At 37.4% G+C, this 25,543-nt stretch overlaps 1 protein-coding gene across 1 annotated transcript in view; it reads left to right on the top strand.

Annotated features, from left to right (window-relative positions):
* Positions 1-25,297, top strand: part of dsd (attractin-like protein dsd) — a 35,529-nt gene extending 10,232 nt beyond the window's left edge. Inside the window, exons 2-26 of the mRNA XM_068769382.1 lie at positions 1,649-1,861; positions 2,232-2,398; positions 4,221-4,301; positions 5,248-5,512; positions 5,841-5,993; positions 6,506-6,651; positions 7,654-7,772; positions 8,136-8,285; positions 9,024-9,132; positions 10,323-10,434; positions 11,634-11,741; positions 12,836-12,983; positions 13,687-13,756; positions 14,006-14,145; positions 14,718-14,831; positions 15,896-15,981; positions 16,194-16,305; positions 16,647-16,885; positions 18,489-18,652; positions 19,627-19,776; positions 20,883-21,108; positions 21,740-21,965; positions 23,026-23,131; positions 23,856-24,071; positions 24,471-25,297. Of these exons, the coding sequence (XP_068625483.1) occupies positions 1,649-1,861; positions 2,232-2,398; positions 4,221-4,301; positions 5,248-5,512; positions 5,841-5,993; positions 6,506-6,651; positions 7,654-7,772; positions 8,136-8,285; positions 9,024-9,132; positions 10,323-10,434; positions 11,634-11,741; positions 12,836-12,983; positions 13,687-13,756; positions 14,006-14,145; positions 14,718-14,831; positions 15,896-15,981; positions 16,194-16,305; positions 16,647-16,885; positions 18,489-18,652; positions 19,627-19,776; positions 20,883-21,108; positions 21,740-21,965; positions 23,026-23,131; positions 23,856-24,049 (3,598 nt within the window). The 3' untranslated portion in view covers positions 24,050-24,071; positions 24,471-25,297. The remainder of the gene's footprint in view (positions 1-1,648; positions 1,862-2,231; positions 2,399-4,220; positions 4,302-5,247; positions 5,513-5,840; positions 5,994-6,505; positions 6,652-7,653; positions 7,773-8,135; positions 8,286-9,023; positions 9,133-10,322; positions 10,435-11,633; positions 11,742-12,835; positions 12,984-13,686; positions 13,757-14,005; positions 14,146-14,717; positions 14,832-15,895; positions 15,982-16,193; positions 16,306-16,646; positions 16,886-18,488; positions 18,653-19,626; positions 19,777-20,882; positions 21,109-21,739; positions 21,966-23,025; positions 23,132-23,855; positions 24,072-24,470) is intronic.
* The last annotated feature ends 246 nt before the right edge of the window (positions 25,298-25,543 follow it).

A 25,543-nucleotide genomic window follows, 5' to 3' on the forward strand; every position in this document is an offset into this window, starting at 1 on the left:
GCAAATCACATGTAACTGGCAGAACACATGTATGAAGTCGTAAGGGAGGTCTTATCGATTTCACTCAAATAACCATTAGATGGACTAAGTTAATAAGAAAAAATAAAACAGACTATCACTAAGCGACAGAAATGTAAGATATAGTAGTACATATTCACATATTTAAATTAATATTGACAGGATTACTACTAGTGTACGTCATACGTATGATAGAATAGTCTCTATTTCAATTTGAAGTAATGGGGGTTCCAAAAGTGCCTTAATTAGAGAAGAGCCCATAAAAAAGTCCGATTGTGCATGTCGGTTATACATTGTTTTAAATATTAGTCTAGCTTTCTATCTTCATCGGAGTGTCAAATATAGATTCTGAAACACTAATTCCTTAGTATAGTTCACCGACCCTTCCGCTCCGTGAACTCATATAAGATGAAGCTGTAAAAGCCTTAGGGTTAACAGCACAAATATCTTCAAAATAGTACCGTACAGTCTGGCTTAAAATAGGAAAGGAATGAAATATATAAAAAAAGTTATGAATAAATGAGTATACGTAACTAAATTGAACGAAATATGTGAAAACAAAAGTATACTCGTGACAGATAATTCGTAATCCGTCATGGCGTATGGCTAGTCTACTAAATTTAAAAACAGTTGCCGGACTGTATGAACCGTTATACTATCGTGCTACTTAATTTTGTCACTTAATATTTCAAGTCTATTTTCTTAAAAGTTGTTATACCTGGCTATTTATTTTGTTTTGTTGGTGAACGCAATTCACTGCACTTCCCAGTACGTGGTAAGCATTCCAGAACCTTTTAGACAGACATTTTGCTGCCATGTGAAAGCACCCTTAACTCGGTATAGTAACCAGGTACTCGACACAAAACTAAACCAGCTTAACACGATATTCCATGGAATGCGGTCCTCTAGCTTCCAGTCTTCTTCCAAATCAGTTTCCATTACAAATGAAGGTCGGCAGAGAGGTCTTATCCTCAGCCTTGTAACCTTTAGGTTTCTCTGTGGCCCTCACTTTAGGTAGGTTATGTGGCCTGCCCGTTGCCACTTCAAGTAGCTAATCTTCTGGACTTTGTCGGTTATTTTCATTCGTTTACGGATCTCCATTCATTCATTCAATCTCGAGTATAGCTAGGTCCTTGGCTTGTGCGACTGTGAGCTTGTCAAGTTTGCCTTGTGAGGTCTGAAGCCGGGGACTATATTTCCATATTGTAAGTCATCACTGGCAACACACAAAAGTAATCACATTTATATAATATATTAGTCTATAGTATTAAACAATTCTATCAACTAATTGCAAATAATTACAAAATATGCAGCTACTTCTAAATAAACATTAATAGCAGTGCGTCAATTCAGAGGTGATTAAACTATGCTCGTAAGGGTTCGTGAATATTTGTCAGTGATATTTTTTAATAATACATTTTACACGATCATGCACTTGACAATTTTCAGTGATTGGTTCTGCGCGCTGTGGTCTGATCACATGTTCAACATGACATGGCACTGTTATATCATCATCATGTCAGGCGGTAGACGCCCACTGCAAGGCATTGGCCTCCCTACAATCGCCACAATAGACCGGTCTAGTCCTTTCGAATCCAGCGACTTGCTACCTTGTGATTATACTTTTCAGATTGAGCTCGCCCACGGGCGTGATCACGGATGGGCCAGGCAACTACAGCGTGAGCACGGCGTGCTCGTGGCTGATCGCGCCGCCGCGGCTGGGGCCCACGCCGCCACCGCTGCGTGTGCGCCTAGAGAGCTTCGCCACCGAGTGCGGCTGGGATCACCTCTACGTCTACGACGGAGACAGCGTCAGAGCGGAGAGACTGCTTGCTGTCTTTAGGTGAGAAAAGTGTATTTGTTTCATGACAAAATTTGTTAAGTACTGTGATTTCTTTGCTATGTATGGACTCTAAAATAAAATATTTGATCGCATCCCTCCGTATCAACTGTCACAGCATTAAGCTGCCTTCGCTTGTTTTTCAGAACGAACGTATTTAATAGTCTTTCTTCATTTCAGCCGCATAACGTTCGTTGTTGGACATATGCCCGTACATTTCGGCTTATATGATGATCTTGAGGTTGTCAGTCCATCTTGAGGATGGACATCATACTCACGTTATGGTCTTATTAAGGAAATAACATACATAAAAATATTTTAACTTAAAACACAATAGAAATATATTATATAGTTTAGATTAAATTGTTTCCAGTGGCGTCTTGGACGACGGAGATTTCGGGTGGACTCGGCAGGTGGTGGCGCGCTCCGGAAGTGTTTTGCTGCATTTCTTCTCGGACGACGCGTACGCCATGGAAGGCTTCAACGTTACTTATGCAGCTTACTCGTGCCCCTCGGACGATCACCGCACTAATTGCTCAAGTCAGTTTTGTTCTATGATAATAGAGAATAACATATAAAACCTCTATAGTATAATATCTACAGATAGATTACCTGATCGAAATTCAAACGTCACAATGTTATCATCACACATAGGTCTCTCCCATAGATTTCTAATAGGACCAGTTCAATGGGTCCTGCGTCCTGCGTCTAGCGTCTTTCGAAGACCATAGAATATGGAAACACGTTGAAAAAGGGCGACAACTCCCAACAAAATCAGAGGTGTAGAACAAAACGTCTTAGAAGACCATATTTTCTTCGTCATATGCTTCTGGAGCATTCGAGATTGTAAAGTCCTTGCACGACCTCTTGAATTCCGCCGTCATCTTTTCTTCTACGAGGGATCTTCACTCGATCGGCTCATCACAAAGCTGAGCGTCTGCTACATCTGGAGTCATTTACTATACCCTGGCCAATTAATCTTGATACCGTCGTCTTTTTTGCAAAACTTTACCAAAGTATTATATTTTTGGTAAACAGATGATCTGCAATACATGAATTCACCGGTGGGCGTCAGATTCATCGTGTTGTATGGTTATTGGCCAGGTGTAATCCTTAGGGCTGACGACCCGCTTGTTCGATATAGATGACGTTCGCTTATATCGAACAAACTCTTCTCCCTACCTCTCCAAATTTTAAATCATTCACATTATTATTTCAAGTTTCTTAACTTAAGTCTTATTGTTCCACATGTCTTAAATTTTGAAAAGTTAATTTTTTTATTTTATAATTTTTAAAATCATTACTTTTTACAAAATAAAGGAATTATATTATTTATTATTGGAAAATACAATGTATGAATATAGAGAGCTTCATAAGGAAGTACTTCCACAGTTGTGTAAATAAGTGTCGCCGAATAATTCTGATCACAAGGTGTCTCAAATATTTGGTCTATTAACAAATATAGCATTAAATATAGCATATATTGTTAAAAATTAAAACTGACGAATATTCATTAACCACCTCTTATCCCTGTCTGTGGGCGGGGTACGTAGTTCGTGACACCGATGGCCATTGGAGCCGAAAGGTTCCCGAGTGTCAACCACGAGCCGATAAAACAGGGTCTGGCAGCGACAATATTATTGCCAGCATTTAAATTTAAACTGGCGTTCTAACGGCCCCCAATAGGTAGATCGACGACATGGTCAAGGTGGCGGGAAGTGGCTGAAGCCGGGGAGCGCAAGACCGGTCATAGTGAAGAAATTTGGGGGAAACCTATGCTTTCCAGAGCGTCTGTCGGCTGACATGATGATAACGATGATGAAATAGTAGCGCTGATGTTGTTAAGGAATATTTATTTGTAACTACATGCACATAGATCTTTAATGTTTCTGATAATTTATAATTAGAATAGTTGATAGAACTGTTTAATGATGTATATTTGTAATCGGACCATTTTTATTTACTCTCTTTTTTGGGACACCCTTATTCTCGATAGTTATTAGTCCATATTTTTTGTACACCACCATTTGCTATTGTGTTGAGGAAAAAATCGAAGTTATTTTTTTAAATATTAAGAAACTATGTCTAATATCATATCAATTTAAATACTTTAAAATAATATGGTAGATAAGATAATTTTGACCTATTAAAAATATTCTCAAATCCAGGATTCTTGTATTGGTTACGAATTTTTTTTCGAATGCCGTGGTTTTTTTTTAAATTTTATGGCAATTTTTTAATATTTTCACCCAGTCAGTACAGTATCCGTTATATATTACTTTTATTTGTTAGTTTTTCACATAAGTTAATTGTATTAAACAAGACAATGAAGTTATTTAATAGTAAACCGATTGTGTTTCAGATCACGGTGAATGCGAGGATGGTGTGTGCAAATGTGAACAAGACTGGGTTGGTATGGCCTGCGACGAGCCTCTGTGTCCAGGTGAGACTGAGACTATTAAACCAATATAAAACAAGGATATATTTAAGGCGTTCGGTATAATTTTCTTAATTTTATTGGCAGCTTATTTCATTTTTAAAAACATAGTTTTTTTATAAGGAAATTACCGTGGTGGTACTTATCTGATACGAGTGTAAACCAATAAATTTTATTATTATTTTTAACTCATAAAATATGAAATATGTAAACGCGAGAAATTGTTTCTTTAGCAATAGAGCTGCCCGTGTTTCTATACATGGAAGGGTATATCTTAGCGAGAGGTCGGGTGTCATTGTTTGATTTTTTCCTATCACCATGTGGTATAGTGAAAATGAGTTCTAGTTAGAAGCTTGCTATTAATTAAATTACGGTTTTGGAATTGAGGCCTTTGAAGTTATCTGAAGTACTGGAAGCCGGTGTCCAGTAGTGAATGTTCTACGACTTAAGTGGTGATGATGATGTATTTGTGAACAGACATGAGATATAATGTACCTGTATAAAGTGTTTCAGTGTAGTGGATCGTTTTAAAATTTTCAAACAACTTAAAGTCTCACTTTAACTTCTTAATGTAGATGAATAATAAATAAGAAAAAGTTGATACTTTATGGTATTAACTCTGTCAGATGCAAATAGTGTAGACAACGATGAAGTATAAAATATGCAACCTATGTGTTTGTCATCATCATAATTTCAGACATAAGATGTTTTTGCAGCAATTGCAGGCCTTATTGTAAGCGGTCTTTATTCAGGGTTTACGACATTAACAAGGTCATGTATCTAATTTGTGTGGTAAGGTACGGCGTTGATCATAAAGGCTACAGCAGCGATCTTGTGCGTGTTATGTGGCCTATCCACTGCTTCATCTCGCTCAGAAATCCAGAGTCTAGGTTTATGACTCGTTGTGTGAGTGAGTTCGGATTGGTGGATTAGTGTGTGTATGTGTGTGTAGAGGAGTGCAATGCGGCGTACGGTGCGGGCGAATGTACGCGCGCGGGGTGTGAGTGCGTGACGTCACGCGCGGGGCCCTCGTGCTCGCGCGACGCGTCGCAGGCGGGATGGAGCTGGAGGTGGCGCGAGCCGGGCGACGCGTGGCCATCACGCCCCGCTCCCGCGCGCCCCCCGCCCGCCGTCGCCGCGCACCGCCTGCTCGCCGCCGGGCCCGACCTGTTGCGTGTCGGCGGCGAGACCTTCTCGCGATCGAACTTCCTATACAGGTACCACCCACCATGGACTGTATTTTATAAAAATACTAACCTATTACTAACATACGTTTAGTTGAAAATAGTCACTAACCTAGCTTACACTATAATAGTTATTACACATAAACACTAACTCGTCACAATATCACTGGAACCACAGGAGTTAGAGACTTGAATTTTGGTAGGAACATTTCTTCCGCTAGAGGAAGTAGAGGTCAACTTGGAAAGGATTTTATAAAATGTCAACCACATTGGGAATTTAAATGGTGAGTCTGCTAAGCAAGCAGAGGAAAGTGAGGGGTGGTTTTAGCAAGTTTATTAAAATTTCTAAAATTAATTTCAGATATAGAACGGGCGAGAATAGATGGTACCCTATCGTGTCTGCGGACGAGGGCTCATCGGAGCCGGCGGCGCGGTTTGCTCACTCGGCGGTCATGTACGGCGACGAGGTCATCGTCTACGGCGGCGTAGTGGCATCAGACGAGCCGGAGAGAGGGTGGGTATTCTTAAAACTTTAAAAACAATTATACGTATATTTATTGCTTTGTTATTTACAGTTGTCAAAGAATATGTATCCCTTCGACAATCTGGACAGAGGAAGCAGATCGAAGAAAGATCAGACTGTCAAAAGAACCAACGGATCTGTTTTCTTGGCTCCTCCATTTGCTACAAGCGGATTCTTGGCTACTTCACCCACTATAGATGTATACATAGCTCGAATGCAATCAGACAGTCTTAATAACCTTGTTGTGGTAGGAAAATTAGAGGTAAAGATACAGGGAGAGCGATCACCAACCTGATGAGCGGACTCTGTGCGTACTCTATGGTGATGAGACCTGCAATTACAGAACAACTCTGAAAAGCCTATTACAGATACCTGTGTAGGCCAATCGTTGATACCTCCATAAAGGGTTTACAGCAAGGGCGTGACTTCCAGCAAAGAAGATAATAATAATATGATATGATAAAACAACACTGGTAAAAAAATTTCACTGTGTTACTTTCCAGGGGTGGCCTCGCAGGATTGGAAGGGAGAGCAGGTGAAGTGACCAATGAGATATGGAGAGGGAGAATACAAGACAATACGGTCTCGTGGACCAACGCCACGCCCACTGCTTGTTCGCCACATCGTCTGGCACCTTTGAAACATTGTGGTAAGTTATGTTTCATCTCTATAACAGTTGAAACTGTTATGTATATATATAAATAGAAATAGTAACCTGCAAATCGTGAGAAAAAAAATGATGCTAATGTCTGTGGAACATCAATCCTAATAAAATATGCAACTACAATGCAGTCATGTTTACACATGATAATTGGTTGTAGATGTAATAAAAACCAAGAGAGTGTATGTATAATATCATGACCTTATTCAAAAATCTATGTTTTATTAAACAAATAATGTTATGATAATACCATTAAAATTTTGTTTTCAAAGTTTTGATGACTTCTGTAGAAATAAATTTAACTTAATAATAAAATTAATTATTGTTTACTGCCAATACATGCATCTTGCACTTATTTTTTATTTATATTATTATGCATCTAGGAACATTTATCGACACAATTTGGTAGAAACTAGAATCCGAATCAAATTCTCTATTGTTAGCCTTAAGATGGAGGAAGCTCTATCTTAAGGCTAAAAAATACCAAATGCGCTCTGTTCTGGAAAGATCCCACAACAAACTTAAACAGGTTTATTTCTTGTCGTCACTTTTACATCACTATTAATATAGTAGTAGAACAATTTATTCCCTTTATTGACACTTTAATATCCTTCGCATTATATTAAGATTTTTTTATAATTAAATTCTTAAATTTATTACAAAATAATTCAGAGAAATTACATGGAAGTGTGAAAACCGTAAACAGCCAGAGGTTATTGGTCTGTTGCATTCGAATAGAAAAAGTAAATATTTATTTACTTTTTCTATTCAGTAACATATTTCAAACATCACTCTATACAGCGTGTTGTCGTAAGTTTTTACTACTATAACCAATCTTTCTGTGTGCAACTAAAACACATTCACGTTTATGTAATATAAAACAATATGTTATATATTGAGGATATAGCGGTTAAGTCTTCTAGAACGTACTTATATAATATTTTCAAGAGTAATAAAACATTTAGTATTAATAGGATTTACTATTTCCAGGCGGTCTTCACTTGTCAGGACACACGGCGGTTCTTGCAACCATCGGTCCCACTCAGAAACCAGTGATGGTGGTTTTCTTTGGACATTCACCGCACTATGGATATATGCATATTGTACAGGTACATCATTCTGAGATGAGTTAGTTTCAATGATCAAAAAGATTTTTGAAAAAAAAAATGTGTTATTGTTGTTATAGGTTAATGTTTCTTGATAAAATATTTAATGGGTATGAATGATTTGAACTCTTACATTTACTTCAGTTTTTTTTCTATGGTATTAAGGCATGAAACTAATGGGAAATAATCATACCATAACTTTGGGGGAGGCCTGTACCATGTAGTAGGCATCTTATTGGCTGAAAATAAGGAGAGCTTATCAACGAGGCTTAACGCGAGACTTGTCTTAGGGCACTAAGAGATAGGTAAAACCGCATATATTTAAGTAATAAATATTAATTTAAATGTATGTTAATCTGTCTTCAGGAGTATCATATAGAGGAGGGAGCTTGGTCGGCCCCGCCCACCAAAGGATGGTCGGCTCGAGCGGGTTTTGGTCACTCAGCGGCGTGGGACCCGCTGTCGCGTCGAGTGTACGTACACGCAGGCCTGGTATCAGAGTCTGAAGCTGCACAGGTGAATCTCCTTTTGGGTCTATGTGTTATTAGTTTATTAAACTTATAAAATATGTCATAAAAGATAATAACAACTAACATTGTTTTTGATATTATCTTTATCGCTCGGCCTGTTACTTATAAGAAAATATAAATTTCACCATATGTATATTTTGACATCTCTTATTTATTTATTCTTTCTTTTTACTTGTGTAATGCACATCTTGATGTGTTCTCCTTTTCAGTGGACAGAGGTTCTCTGCATAACATAGGCCTCCTCCAAAAATCGGTCTAGGGCTGCCTGCGACTTTACCTATGTCGTCGGTCCGTCTTGTGAGGGAACTAACTACATAGTGTCTACTGGGTTGTAGTCGCCACTTTAGAATCTTTTTACCCCAATGGTCTTCGTTTGAACGAGTAATGTGGCCCGTCCACTGTTCATACAGGCAATTTTTCAGACTACATCGGTGACTTTAGTCTTTCTGCTGATTTCTTCATATCTGATTTAATCTCGCAGCTAAGCTCGGAGTTGCTCTTTGGGTGACCTTGAGCCTTATGTGACCCATCATAAGTGACCACTTACACTGACTTATACTAATATATTATCACTTGCTATATTAAATATTAGGATTATCTTTGGTATGCTTTCAAGTTAATTGAAATATTAAGAGTACAAAATCTGTCGGGGTAGGTAATTGTGAAATTAAACCTTTCGTTAATTTCCAATTTGAATTTTAAAATTGCAATGTATAACTTCCAGGCGCCTTCGTCTGCACTGTATGAGTACGACGTGGAGAACAGAGTGTGGAGGCCGCTGCCTTCCGCGCCCATGCCTAGATACCTACACACCGCCATATTTGTTTCACCCGGTATGTTCCAGTGCTATTATATATTTTTATTTATTTTACCAACAAACATTACATCAAATCTTAAATAAATGTATAAGTTAATGACAGACATGGACCTTAAGTTACTTAAATTTGTGTACAAAAAAATGTAATTCTAATTAAAACTCCACAACAAACTGTTAGGGGGCGGCCGCCCGCTGCCTAACCGCGAACAGCGTAGGCGAACCGAGATTGTATTCGGATCCCTCCTTGACTCGCCTGCGGTCCATGCTACCATCCCAAGCCTCATACACACAACATTAACACTACACAGCTCTACTCGGGTAGAGCGCTTTACTTGCGAACGACTTCGTGCACCTGAAAAGAGTCTGTCTAGCCTTTGTTTTGTTTTTAACTTCATGGCCTCTTCTGCTTCGTGAACTCCGATGAAGCTGTAAAAGGCTCCGACTAACAGCATTAGTATCAACCGACAATAAGTCGATTAATGAAAACTATGAGCAAAACAAAAGATTAAAACAAAAAATAGTGAGACGACAATAAAGATAAAACGCGGTAAATAAACGACTACGTAATGCAGGAATTTTTTTTGTATGTTGTAGTCTAGTTATAACAAATCCCAGGCAAGCAGTTTGTACCGACTGGTAAAAGGGTTTATCTTAGTTAGTTTATTTATTGTAAGTTTAGTATATTAGTGCGATAGTTAGGTATTTGGCACATTCAATTAACTCAAAGGACAATGCGGTTCATACTTAATATACATATTTTTATGCCCCCTGCTATTGGGGACCTCTTGTGCCCCTATTTTGTTTTGGGGCAGAGTTTTTATTCCTCTTTTAATTGTATGCTCTTTTTTAATTTCTGTGTTCTTCTTTTGTTCCGTTTAGGACCTATCTTTCCTCTTCTTTCATTCTACAATTTTCTTTCATTCTTTTCCATACTTATTTCTGTTCATTCAACGCCTCTTTCCTCATATGCGACTGAATTATCACATTTGTATATTTCTTTACACTATTTTACATTTTTATTCTCTTTATAATATGCTAATTATGACTATTTATCACAGATCACCATGAAGAAAAGAGTTTAGTTATAATTAAACGAAAAAAAATAACAATAAAAATATTGATGTTCATAGTGGCCAGTCGCATTGAGCGTTTGAGTGCGAATGGTCATATATCTGAGTATAAATAAAATAAGTAATGATGTTGTAGGTGTGATGCTGGTGTTCGGAGGGAATGCCCACAACGACAGTGCAGCGGCCGCCGTGGCCAACCCCGCTGCCTCTAAATGTTACTCAGGCGGCGCTCTGCTCTATAACGTCAGGTGAAAGCTTCACGAGTTTTACATTATAAGATATTAGATAACAAAGATAAGATAATTTAGATAAGGTTATATATAAACATTAACTAGGTCAAACCGAGGATTCACTGAATTAGTTACAGACATATCTTTGGAAGCTATCAGAAAAGACTGATTCGTGTAGACTTACTAATAGAATAAAAAGATATCATTAGTATCAGAGTAGCGAGTTATTTTTTTACCGAATTATCATATTTTGCTAGACATAAATCACGCACATAGATTTTCAATAGGATCAGTTTGAAGCGGCCAGTATCCAGCGTCTTTCGACGACTAACAGTGTCTTTTGTCCATCTCCAGAACCTCAAGGCCTCTGTAGGCTATATGTTCAACGCAGTAATAGTTTAAAGTAATTATTTCCTTGTTTACTTAAAGTATATAAATCTTATTCTTACATATTAAAATTTCTTTAGTTATATTACCCTAAAAGCGGCTGCGTTAATGTAAAATTTACAACACAATTAGTTTTCGGGTATCTGCTGAGGAGTAGCTCAGTAGTAGAGGACTGACACTTTTGATTGTAGGTCGCGGGTTGGATTCCCGGTATACAATCTTATAAAATTTACACTCTGTGCATTAATCATACAGGATTTCCACTGCTCATAAAAAAAGTTTCCAGAGGAGGGGCAGGAACGTCCTCTGCGTACCATAATACCACACTAATAGATACCATTGGAGGAGGTCTATGCCTTACAGTTGGCGTCTATGGGCCGAAACGACTGCTGTTACTAGATTTACAGGAAAGCGTATATTTGATGTGTTATTCCAGTATTAACATGTGTTAACTAACACATTCAATTTGGTAGAATTTGCATTGCGTAAAAGAAGCGAACATTGGAATCAATGAAGGAATGTAAATGTCCAAATGCAAATAATGTGAACTTATTGCAATAACTCAAATTCACCCATTAGATGGTTATGGAACTAGTTATCCGTGAAATAAATATCGATATTTTTTAAATAAATAATAATTAAAATTAAATATTATTAAATTTAATTAAATAATTTTTAAATAATAATATATGTTTTAGAAATATTTGCGTATATAAATATATATTCATTAATGTGTTGTTCAGTAAAACATTCACTGAGGCAAAATTTGTTTAAGATGTTATCCAGGGTTCCAATATGACCTAAGTTTATTTTGATTATATAACATACAGATGTGGCGCATGGCATTCGGCGCCAGAACCCAAAGGCGCCGCGAGGGCGGCCCACGCCGCTGCTCTGTTGAACCATCGAGGACGTAATGCTGCTCTAATATATGGAGGGTGAGTTGTTTGTCATTTCATCATTAATATCATGTCAGCCGTTAGAAGCCCACTCCAAGGCACAACCTCCACCAAAGATCGCCAAGATGACCGGTCTTGCGCTGTCAACATCCAGGGACTTCTCGATACGTTGACTATATCGCCGGCCCATCTAGCGGGGGGCCTTCCCACTTCGTAACTATAGGTTACTAATTGATCAAGTAAAAAAATTATTTTCGAATTCTGGAAGTAGTTTGTCGTCTCACTCAGACAGTAAGGTATACTCATCTATCTCGCTCATAGGCATTCCGGAATTTTATCATCTCTACATTACTTTCTATGTAAAACTTACTTCTATAGGTGAATCTGAATCTATTTAACCTCAGTATAGTTAGGTAAAAGTACATACAATACCATCAATGAACTACACCACTCGATTCTCAGAATGTGAAAACTCTTACAATTATTTCATGGCAGCAATATCCGAGGTTTTATTTTCTCACATCTTGTCATCTCTACCTTTAAGTTATTTTATTTCTTATTTTTAATCTGACTAGTTCTTGTAGCCACTCTAATTACTTTAGATCTTATCCTATTCTAGTCTACTTTAATTTCATATTAGCAAGTATTTAAGTCAACCTGTCTTTATTTTTTCGTCGTTCTTACCGTTGGCTGCTTTCCACACTAATATGGAAAGCCTTACGGCTTTTGTGTATACTTTACCTTATACTAATTAATATATCTTTATACAATACTATTTCTATAATGTATGCGGTGGCACCGCCAAAAACCACCTACAGCTAAAAATAATAGAAATTGGGCACTCTGGTTATGTCTATTTTAGTCGACCATTTATTTATTTTACTTTTTTGTTTTAATTCCTTTTTATTTCACAACATGTTGAACTCGTGCTGCCATTCCTCTCCAGTCTTGCATACTGTTTTTTTAATATCCGAGTTGGACATTTTTGGAGCTCTAAAACAAAGTTTCCCAACATGGGGACCACGTCCCACAGGGGGTAATTTGAAAGTGGACTCGACACAGGTTTATATATTACACAGGGTATTTAAGAAAGGTTAGATAAAAGTTATATTGGTTTTATACGAATATTGCAGATTTGACGGTCGGCTTCGTTCTGACGCCTTAATGTTCGAGATAGGAGCTCCCTGTGCTTCTTATATGGACGAGTACTCGTGTGTATCGAGTGTGCAAAACGCCGCTATCGCTTGCGCTTGGCGGACGCGGGAGCGGGTTTGTGTGTCGGTATGTGTTACTGTTAATTTGTTTTTTAAAATGAATAAAAAATATAGTAATTTATTGCTTACAAAAAATAGTTTCATGTATTTAGACTTCTGGTAAAGCAATTGTTGCCTTCATATTGAGTTTCGTGATTTTGATTCTTTCGTTACTTATTTTTTTTCTTTACAATTTTTACGCATTTTTGGTGGACTTAATGACTTATTGATATTCCTTACATGTTAACCTAGGGTAGTGCAGTGAGAATAGAGATAGACGTCTAACTCAGCAAACCGTTACACGTTTTAAAGGAGAGGAAATTTATACCAAAGTAGAATCCTTTGAACAAGATATTTTTTCCCCTATTCAAAGTATTTACTTTGGAATGACTGAAGTTTGAGTTTTGAGAAGGACGAAAAAAAAACGAAATAAAAGATTCGGCGATCGTAGAATTCTATAATGGTTTGGGTCAAGGAGTTGCAAATAATAGGTTAATTAGTAAGGCTATGTGTATGTGTAAGTAAAAGAGTGTAGTTAGGTAAATGTTTCCGCTTGCGAATAGATCGAATTGCGAATCTTCTGAGATTAGATTAAAGTGATCGCATTTCCAAAGGTTAGGTACAAATAAAAAAGGTTTTGCACCTAGAAACATATTGTAGATTATCTCTTGTTTTATGTGTATATATAGTATGTTACATAATTCTAAAGTTTTCAAAATATTTTTATACAGTTGGAAGAAGTCGGTTGGGCAAAATCCTTCGATGGAACTGTCAAGTCTTGTGCAGTTGAACCCGTGTTGGGTAAGTCATTTAAAAACTCACCAAAGAAATTTTCAAGTATACATCTCTCCACAACAAAAATATTTTAACAATTATGCGATTTTTCAATTATGCCAACTTATAAGTACTTTTTATTAAATTTGTGTACTCAATTTTACTCAAACAACAATACAAAGTTGACTTCCAAATACAGTCTATGGGTATATCAAGAATTTTGCTTAAATTTTTCCTGTAGAACTTAGTATCATTATGAAAATTCCTTGTCCGCAGATGAAAAGCGTTGCAGTGCTGCTGAGTGGTGTGGGGCATGCACCGCGGCAGGCTGCGCTTGGTGCGGTGCCTGCTACCCTTCCGCGCAATACTGCCTTCGTCATACACATCAGGTGATTGTTAAACACACACACACACATGTAAACTAGTCTCTAATAATCCTATTTTGTATTGTGCCTCTATTATTTAATGTCGGTAAAGTAGTGCCTGTTTCACCTTGACACTTCATAGATGGCGCTTTTAACAATGTTTTTTTTAATGATAGCGGTCGCCGGTCGGTAAAGCAGCTGTATTTGAGATTCTAAAGTTATGATTTAAAAATTGCGGGATATAAATTAAATAAATAAACTTTTAAAAGGAATCGACAATTTTAATAATAAACGTCCTCATCTAGCAATTTTCCGTGACCTTGACTTTGTCGTCTGTCCATCTAGTGGAGGGCATGCCCACGCCGCGTCTACTAGTTTGTGTTCACTGCTAGAGAACCTTTCAAAACCAACAGCCATAGGTTTCACGAGCGATGTGCCTTGCACATTTCAGCTAAACTATTCTGTATTATACTATGCTACCATTACTTTATTATTTCTAAAACCATTTATTTTTGAGTAGGGTGTATTATACATTAATTAACAATTAGGTTTACATTTACCACATACATTTATGGCTAATCATCTTGTACATGGCACAAAAATACCAATTTTTTTCTCACTAGATGGCGTTGTCGTTGGAAGAATGCGGAGGCGCCGGGTCGGAGCCGGCGCGCGACGCATGCGCACGCTATCACTCGTGTGCGGCTTGCCACGCCCACCGGCATCATCACGCACACGTATGTATTAATTTTTACGTCATCACAGCCTTAGGACCTCCACTGCTAGACATCGTTATTCGACTACCTTTGATAAGGTTCTATTCTTAGTTTCGAATCTGAAATTTGACAATTGAGTAGATTTTAGTGAAAAGATATTCCACGTGACCTTATCATACTAGAGCAGAGTATCTTGAAAGTTTCTAATACGTATGTTAAAAAAGACATTTGTTATAGTTTTATTATATAAAAATATAAATATATGGGACATAACTTTTATTTTTGCGTATTTTTTAGTGTAAATTATATTACTATAGGTTTTAATTTCCTCTATTATTATAAAATTTGCATTAATATCAATATTTTTATCATATTTCGTTACAATTTTTTAAATATGCGTAAAGAATAAATCTTTCAATATTAGCTTTTAATTCATTTTCATGCTAAAAGAAGAGAATATAAACAGATAGATAACCGTAATCCAATATGTATAGAAAGCAGATTTTTTTTATTTGTTTGGTGTGGAACAAAGATGTTAAAATTTCAGGTAATATGTTTTTCAAGTACATTTTTTCATTAAAATTTATCCTCTTTCCTCCGTCACATTATCTTCCATGCTTTTTTTTCTTTCATCCATCATAAAACCTTTCACTCAATAAGCATGATTGTCATACAGCCATCGCCTTTTATCCTTCTTCTCTATTCCCAAAGTATCACAGATTATTCATCACATTATTGTTTCCTAGTTTTGTGTTTTGTATCTTACATTTTATTTTATTCTATAATTAATTTATCATTATTCATCTTTAGTACTTTTTTTATCTATTCTTAAGTATTTTTAAATTCCTTAGGTCTTACCCTTTATTAATTTTAATAGTTATGATCTAATTTTTATTTCTCTTTATTACCCCGTTTATTTTTTTTTTCTGAAGTACTTCAGAAATGGTGGGCGACACTCATTTTCGCCCAAAAGGGAGGCTTGCACTATCTATTTCTAAAAAGCAGATTAGCGAATATTGCACACTATGTTTTAAATCTCTTGTTCTGCTAGTATAACTAATATTCATACATATCTTATTTTTCAGGGCATTGACGATGTGAACCAACGGGCGTGCTACTGGGACTACGATACAGTTAAATGCAAGCCGGCGAACTCTTCGGATGACATTAGGTATTATATATTTTAACCTTATAAACACATGTACAGATTAAAAAACATGCATTTTCAATCTCTCTGCAGTGTTTTTTGAGACGCCAGGATAGTGGAACTCTTCCGATGGGATCGATGAGGGTAGTTACATTTTACCATGAAAAGGACTTATGTACAAGGCGTTGAGAAATGATATGCTCTAAACATAAAAATATGGAACTTTTTTATTCCAGAAGCGTGTCGGCAGGCGGCTGCAGCGCACCTTGCGCGACGTACACCACGTGCGCCAACTGCACCGCGGAGGAGTGCATCTGGTGTGCCTCTGCCGGTCGTTGCGTTGACAAAGTAACTTGTTATATATACAGATAATTATTTATAGGAGAAAACGCTTGAATGTATTGCTTGTTGTTATCGTTTCAGCCAATAGACGCCTACTGCAAGTCACAGGCCTCCCCAAAAGGTATCTATAGTGGGATATACCATAATCGCCATGTTTGCAAGATGGGTTAGCGATCGCAGTGTAGTATTATGGTACGCAGAGAACGCTGCTGCCGATTTGAACCCGCGATCTACGTTCTTAAGTCTCAGTTTTCTACGGCATAGCTACCACTGAACAAATTACTACCCCTGTTGCTTAAGTGATGTTAATATTCAGGCATAAATGATGTTTATTTATTTTCTATCAGAACGCGTACGGTGCTTCGTTCCCGCTCGGTGGTTGTCGCGCGTGGTCGACGGGTGCTTGCGCGGGCGGTGCAGGGGCAGGTGCCTTGGCAGGCGGCTGCGGTGCACACGCGGGCTGCGCGTCGTGCCGCGCTGAGCCTGCGTGTGGCTGGTGCGACGACGGCGAGGGCGGGGGCCGAGGCGTGTGCCTGCCCGGCGGACAACGCCGCCCCCATCAGCCACACGTCTGTCCACAACATAGGTATCTGATAGTTCCACACTCACAAACCTTTACCTATTATTGCGTGCCAAGATGGAGTTTGAATTAAAATGACACTTTACTCAAAAGATGTGTTGTTTCACGGCGCCGAGATAACCAACAGTCATGGATATATTTATTATTATTATACGTGATCACTCATCTTATCGTCTTTAACTGTGTGTTTACGCCACAAACCAATTACCGGCAACTACAGCTTAGTATCGCTGACGAGAAGTCAAGTAAAAAACTCACCACCTTCCACGAGACACGTTTTTGAATCAATCGCTATCAAATCGCTGGCTGGGAATTTCTAGACGGTTCGATGCGGGGTGGGGAGATGAGGTAAAGAAGCAGTAAAGACACCTGAAGGGCGAGATTCTTTTGTAGTTGGTATCTTACCGCATGTCGGTTCCAATAAAGCGAGGGACACACCCTTAAGCCGCATAACTATATTACCCCCACCTGCATCTTTTTGGTGTAGTGCCGTCAGCCCCGACTGGCTCGTTCGCAGAATTTGTCCTTTGTTGCTGGCGGTCTATTTCGTGCCGAATATTTGAGCGGTCGTCACAATATGATTACAAATTAAGATCTCGATTTGTGTGCAATAGATAGGGACCACATAAGTCTCAAGTAGAAAATAACCTAAAAGTTTACGAAAGAACTAGGAATTCCTTTTTTAATCAAAATTAAGACACGAGGCTTACTGGCTCCTTATAATTTAAATAACCTTTTTAAGTATACTGTATGTCTTTTGTATTCTAAGAATACACAGAATTTGTTGTTGTAACAGTTTTTGATCAGTGTCAAAAATCGATTTAGTCATGAAGATTCTGCCTCACTCTCGCGTTGTTGTCTAGAGTAAACTTTTTAAGTTATTATGTAGTCGGTGATCTGTTGTTTCATTATATGGTTATATACTTAGTATATATGTTGAAGTCTGATATACAAGAGCCTACCTACATTTTTTTGATAATTTAATAATATTCCAATTAAAATACACTCATGTAAAGTTATTATAAAAAAAATAATATTACATATCATTTGTGCGCCATAATTTAAAATCTTATATGAAAAACAGCAATAGAATCCATGATAAATACGAGATATAAAAAATGAAGCCGCAACGCCTAAATTTCGTTCAAAAATTAAATCCTTCATGGGTTTGAGTAGTATGTATATACAACATACGTTAGACATCCCTCTTCTTAGTTTTAAATCTAAGATTAAAAGTGTATTATTTAATGTATATCTTTTAAAAGCATTCAAGAGTTTTTATAAGATCAAAAAGCGTGGAACTTGGTTTGTTATCTCATTTATATTGTTGGTGCAATGTGTAAATCAAAAATTGTTAAAATTCATTTAGAAGAGCAACTGGCTAGTTTCTGCTCGGCACTTTTAGACAAATGAGTGAACCGTGCCGGTTGTAGCATACTAACTATAGTGTTAAAATAATCGACGATTCAAAAGCGTATGTAAATGCCTACTTGTATAAAGATGCTTTGATTTTTTTTTAATACTTATAACCAATAACACTGTAGAATTCGATTTAATCAGGTCTCTGGTAATGTTATTATTATTTTTTATTCGGTGGTATGTGTTCCAGGTGGCACTTTACTCGTTGCCCACTGTGTCAGTGCAACGGACATGCGGTGTGCGACGAAGAAGCTCGCTGCGTGCAGCCATGCGGCGCTCGTGCCATCGGAGACCACTGCGATGTGTGTGCGCCTGCGCATTGGGGTAGCCCACTCAATGGGGGACTGTGTCAACGTTAGTACAAGCCATTTGAATACCGACGCACCTTATCCGCTGTAGTATCCCGTTAGTAGCGAAAAAACGTGATAGTTATCTAAACCTTCACACAAGAAGAGTAAACAAATAAATAGTATGTGAAAAGTATTATTAAAAAAATGTACACAGTATTATATCAAAATGAACATGAAAAGTCTTAAGTAGAGATTGCCAGTTTGATGAAAGTTTTGAGATGTGCTGTACAATCGAGTATTTAAAGGCCTGCCTGGGTTGGTCCTAACACAAATTAAAATAAAAACGGGCTAAAGTTGCATTACTACTGAAATAAAATCTGAGCTCACTGCAGCTCTTTCTACGAACATAAGAATAATTAGCGCTCGGTCTTTAAGAAGACTCACATAACCTGGTCTAAAAGGGGTATAAGTCAGACGCCCTGGCTTTCCGACAAAAATAGGCAATATTGAAGTGGAAATATTAAATTATAAATCTACACCACACTATCCCCCATACATTTCTTTTATTATTTATTACGAGACGCGGTGAGGACATGTCTTCACGAGTTGAATCGACAATTTAGTCTAGGCCATGGAAGTCGCTGAATTCGAGGGACCGGAGTTAAACGTTAAACATCTGAAATTAAATATAAATAAATAATTACTTTATGGATTAATACATTGTTAAGTTCTACATTTACATATTGTTTAATACACTGTTGCTAATCTTATTTTATTTATATTTTTATGACCGTAATTTTAAGTCGCTGAATTTAAGTAGTTTTAATTCATGTCCCACTACACTAGATGGCGTTAGTAGTCGGTTAAAAGGCGGTACAGTTTACTTTGTAGAGCGTTATCTCTGTCGCGAGAAATATAAATAGTCCGGTATTGTGTTCTGCCTTATAGCATATAAGGGTGAGGGATTTTTATCGGCAGCTGGCTTTAATTACATATCTTCATAGACACACTGTAATAGAACATCGTTGTATATTGCAGCATGCTCGTGCAACGCGCAGGCGGTTTCTTGTGCAGCGGACACTGGTCGCTGCTACTGCAGCACCAAGGGGCTGGCGGGCGACCGCTGCGACAAGTGCGATAATACTAACCACTACCATGCAGACGTCTACAACAAGGGCGCTTGCTACTGTAAGTAATACCATCATTACTGTTATACGCCATGGAACTGTGATTGACCTCTGGTAACCTTCGAATCCAGTGTCCACCTGAACCGAGATCACTTATTTACCCACTGTGAATCATTAATAGTGATTGTCAGGAATAAATGTCAGAAAACTCAATTGAAAAGTGATTGTGTTAGTGAAACAATAGCAAATGACCAAATCAAGGTTTGGCACTCTCTGGTGTATTGTGATAGTCCAAGTAAAGGTCCCTTTTCGAGGGCTGTTGCCACCAGGTCAGTTCTTAAAGTGGCTTAGAGCCAGTACCATCTGCGTCCTGATCATTCGAACATTTTGCATGTTCGACTGATCAGGCGAACTGCAAATGCGATTTGGATCGCAGTGACGGATAGATACAAAAACTACTTCTCTATATACATTTCTATTTTCGAAGTCAAAATCAAAAAAAAAATTAAGAATAATACAATAATTTGGGATCGTCAGTTTAAAACTAAGTTTACGTTGGTTGATTCGTAATGCGCGACCTTTTGAGAACAACTAACAACAAAATCTGTAGTTTTTTTTAGTGGGTTTTTGATGATTGTATTAACATTTTTTTTCCTAAATATTAGAACAAATCGCTAGAAATATCTTTGTTATAAACATACTCTAAATATATATAATACGAAATATAGTAATAATCCGTTTGGCAGAACTAGTGCTTAATAAATTTCTTGCATTTACAAAAAGATAAATTCTTCTGTAGACGCAATTATTGAATAATTGAGTAAGCTATTCTGATATTATGTAAATAAAAATATAAATAGGTCTCTTTCGAGTGATGAAATAGATTTTGTGACGTGACTAAAAATGGAGATATTTTACACTTCTAGTTAATATTATATATTTAATAATAGGATAAATTATCCTTAATCCTTATGTGGTATCCCTCACTATTTAGCAACCGAGCAGTAAAACGAGCTATAGGCGATGGTCAATTGACTTATCAAAGATCAGGTTTCATCGTTTCTGAAGGTCTAAATCGTTTTAAAAAACTTCTGCCATGAAAGTACGTGAGAGCCCACCATTTGAACCACCACATTATGAAATAACTTTAATTGTTCCCTTTGAAAGATGATCTGGCGGTGGACTATCAGTTCACGTTCAACCTGTCGAAGAAGGAAGACCGTCACCTCTCCGCGATAAACTTCCGCAACGCGCCCGTGAAGCCGGACGTGGACGCGGACTTCAGTATCACGTGCTCGGCGCACGCGCGCATGAACCTGACAGTTCGAACGCGAGCGGACCCTGCCGAGCGTACCCTGTTCAGTGACGTCAACTGCACCAACTTTCGTTACAAGTAACACTTTACATCAACTTCTATGTACACGTATTGAAGGCTCAATAAAAAAAATGTAAAAATACAAAATAAAAACCAATAGTTGCATCAAATCATCAAACAAAAACTAAAGTGCCTCGGAAGTTAGAATGTTCAAGGGCAGTGATAAACTTTTAGCATGTGACTTCGCACGATACCAGCACCATACTGACTCAAAAGTTGGTTGGTAGGCATCTCGCGCCGGCGCGAGATCGGCATCTGAGTTAATGATAACTTAATGATGCTTTAACCATTTGCATAAAGCATATATTATATTTTAGTTAGGTGTTTCGTTCTTTGATATATCACCTCCATAATTTATGTCCAATTAATTACATATACTATTTACAAAACATTATCTATATCTAATCACGAATAATATAGATTTTTATAATAACGTTGCTTCTTGCGTAAATGGGTAATTCGGGATACAATTGCAAGAAGCAATGTCAAAATTGATCATTTTTTTTAAATCTATTGGCTGAAAAAAAAACAAAATTAATCCACACTCCCAAATTAAAATTTTAATAACATAAATGTTTAAAATTTCACCAATGATTTTTAAAACTGTAGTGTAGAGACAATTAAAAGTTCTCAATAATAATTATGCAAGGTCTTTCCATTACAGGTTCGCGAAGTCGGAGCACGCGTTCGGCGTCGAGGACAACGTGACTCTGACCACGTTCTTTGTCTACGTGTACGACTTCAGACCCCCGCTTTGGATCCAGATCTCCTTTTCGCAGTACCCAAAGCTGAACCTGCAGCAGTTCTTTATCACCTTCTCCTCTTGTTTCCTACTGCTTCTGCTTGTTGCTGCTGCGCTTTGGAAGATCAAGCAGGTTGGTGGTAAACACAAACAGACAACAAAGTGCAGAAGAGTGAAACATCTCGTCCAAAATACCGCAATGTTTATTGCCAGTGAGTGATGACATATGAATCTGAAACTTGGTAACTTATGATGGGCTTTATAAGGCGCAAGCTCACTTAAAAAGCAATAAAAAGGGATATGTTCAGAGTTTTGCTGCGAAATCGAATCACAAAAGAAGGTATTTGCTTAAAAGCTAAGATCTCTGAAGTAGCTTGTGCAGAAATGCTCGTCTGAAGTGGCAGTGGGCGGGGCACACTAGTGCAACCGATGGGGGCCGAAAGGCTCAAGGGGCGACCACGAGACAGTAGATGCGGCATGTGTAGAATCCCATTAGTCAGAGAGGCCTTTACTTTGTAGTGGGCTTCTATCGGTTGAAAAAGGACTATGAGGACATCCATGCAACGAAAGTATATAGCCCAATGGATTGGCAAGTTCAAGTGGTAGTGGGCAGGCTAAATAGCGTGCAGAACAGCCTTAAGGTTTTAGAGAAATAATCATGTGTTGAACGACCTTTTTATCGTTGTAGTAAGATGTTGTCTTACTGGATATCTTTGGAGGAGGCCTATATCCACTAGTAAACGGCCAGTAGTAATAGCTGGAGTGATGGTGATATTATGTGATGGTCATATAAGTTTTCAAGATATGGTCAGACTGGACTCAAGGGTCTTTTGGTTATACAACAATGGGATATTATGTATTAACAATTACTGTTTTATAAAAATATAAATATGGTTGGTACAGCTTTTTAATAAAGACTTTCCATTAAGTATTTTCAGAACATTTATTATGAATAAAAGTTTTAAAATATATTTTTAAATTGGTTCAAAATAATCTTGCCCTACACATTGTCAGAGGTCCATACTACGACAAACAAGTATCTACCTTAGTATGAACCTACATTACCCTTATGGTAACTAACCTAGGGTACCTCGAGATTAAATTTCACTATGTGTACAGCATTTATTTATTTATTTTTCCGGAATTAATTACGAGAGTAAATTATGAAGTCATTTTATTTTTTTATTTTTCAGAAATATGACATATATAGAAGAAGGCAGAGACTGTTTGTGGAAATGGAACAAATGGCGTCCAGGCCTTTCAGTCAAGTTTGTGTGGAGTTGGAGAAAGGTGGAGGAGGTATGTGGGCATTGAGTTTGTCTAACCATCAATATATTCGTATTAATACCCCCATTTTTAGGTTATTTTTCTGGTTCTAGATGCCTGGTATATACTGGAACAAGTTTAAGGGTTTAATCTAAAAACCCTACCTAGACTCCTCTAATATTTTTGGCAAAAGCTCTTCTAGAATAATCTAAACTTCTTATGTAATATAAAAAAAAATAAGTGGATTGTCCCATATACACAGAACACTATGAATTGTTTAGTCACAAATATATGGACGTTAACACTGTTACTCACATTTAAATTACTATGAGCATTATTAAAATTCAAAATTGGCATGAATTAAGGTTAATGTTATACAATAATTTCTAAAAATGAATAAAATGTGTTACATATAACATTGAATATTTTACCTGTCAAAAAAATTTCATACTTATTTCAAAATTATATACCTCTACAAATTATCATCATTTCAGCCGCGGGACGTCCACTGCTGGATCTAAGCTTTTCTTTAATATATACAATATGACCGGTTGCAAGCGGCAAGCAACAATCTCCGGATGTCACGAAAAATGCCGTATAAATGATTTCCGTTTTTTTATAATAAACAATGTAAATACTAAAGCAAATAAGTAAAACTCATCTGCCATCTGTCACACACGTCGCTGTTATCAGTCATTACTATCTTTTAAAGAAATAATCAATGCCTATTTATCCACATGTGTCGCTTGTTTTACAGGAGTAGGCGTGCCAGCTCCTGTGGCACTGGAGCCGTGTCGTGGCGGTCGAGCGGCGGTGCTATCGCTGCTGGTACGACTGCCCACTGGTGGGACTGGCCGAGCGCCGCCGCTTGGCGGGCTCGCTGTCGCCTCAGCGCTCGTGACCCTCGGTCAGCACCATGCGCCGCCCGCCAAGCGGCCCCGGCACCGCTGACGCACCGCCTTCAAGACTTTCGGTTAGCACCAGACATACATTTATTATAGAGGGCTACTAATAATTTCTCCGAAGTTTCTAGTACTTTTTTAAAGTATGATATTGTATGAAACCTTTTTCTCTGTGCAGAGGAACCATACAAAATTTACATATATATCTTTTTCCACGGGCGGCACAAACTCTACAAGGTCTCGTCGGAAATTTCTTTTTTCCATTCACTGCTACGGAAGGGGGTTGATGCTCTTTCATATTAGCTGACTTCTCGGTGAAACACGAGAAAACTCGTGAACGTTTAATGTTTTAAATAAGATTTATATGTTGGCCCAGCAAACACCCAAAAATCCTCCGATTTGAAATGTCCCTCTGTATAACATGAAAAGTGGATAATCACAATTGAAAATAAATTTTGTTTTATTTTCAGATAGAAACACCAATGTAAATAAGTGCATAATGCGTAAGTACTGTACCGTGTACATAGGGACTCTGTTTTGCTCAAACAGTGACGTTTGATTCGGAATACTCAGCACTTCTCGCTTGTAGCGCCCGCTAGGCCGCCCGACCACCAGCTGTACCAAACCATGGCAACAATGACAAGGAAAAATTGACAACTACACTTATACTCTAAGATTCTACAGATTACAAATTAATCAGAAGATTTTAATTATCTGTGCAATATTGCAATTTTACATGTAATTTTAGTTGGTTTTAACTGGCAACATTTTCGAATCGTTAAAAAATTTGCATGTACATCTATATCAGATTTATTTTTATTATAGTTATTTAAATTAAATCTGGACATGAATTATGTTGCAATTCGGATGCATATTTCCCAAAAAATACGCTAAAAAATTATGGAGAAGGCATCATTGAGTGACATATAGATAAAGTACGATAATAAACTATTTTTCATGCCAACCTGGCAGACGAGTATGTATAGTTATCTGTCAGTAGCCTGTGTGAAATTATTCAATACCAAAAGTGTTTTCCATATTAAACCAACAATACAACTTGACGTAAATATGCATCTGACTATCCTCTCTTGTAATAATGATATACACCAATACCTCGCTTTGCGCCGTTCGTTCCACGTTTTTCGAAGTTGCTCCGTTGCTTAATCATTACTTTCATTGTGCGTCGTTAGATTTTCAAGTTTGCGTTGATTTGGGTTCGAGTCTTTCTTTTTGAAATTTTCATTTTTTCTAAAAAAATCGCAATATTTCTGTTTCTAATTGCGCATTGCCATCGAAACTCGGGGATTCCCTATGTTACAAATCAATGCAATTTTAATACACTTTTATTTTCACTTTGTTTTACTAATTTTAAGGTTCAGTTTCTATTACGTAGTATGTTTATGTATTTACGTTTTGTTTCTGATTACTAAAAAGGTAATATTTTGCCAATTTATTTACTGGCAGAGTTATACTACTTTTGTTGTTTTAAATGTTTACTTTGTTCAATTTTATTTTTAAAAAGTAGTATTTTCGTTACCCTGGA

Source organism: Battus philenor, unplaced genomic scaffold (assembly GCF_028537555.1).
Source record: "Battus philenor isolate CCGP_79_NKW_IND1 unplaced genomic scaffold, ilBatPhil1.0.hap1 SCAF_28, whole genome shotgun sequence".
NCBI lineage: Eukaryota > Metazoa > Arthropoda > Insecta > Lepidoptera > Papilionidae > Battus > Battus philenor.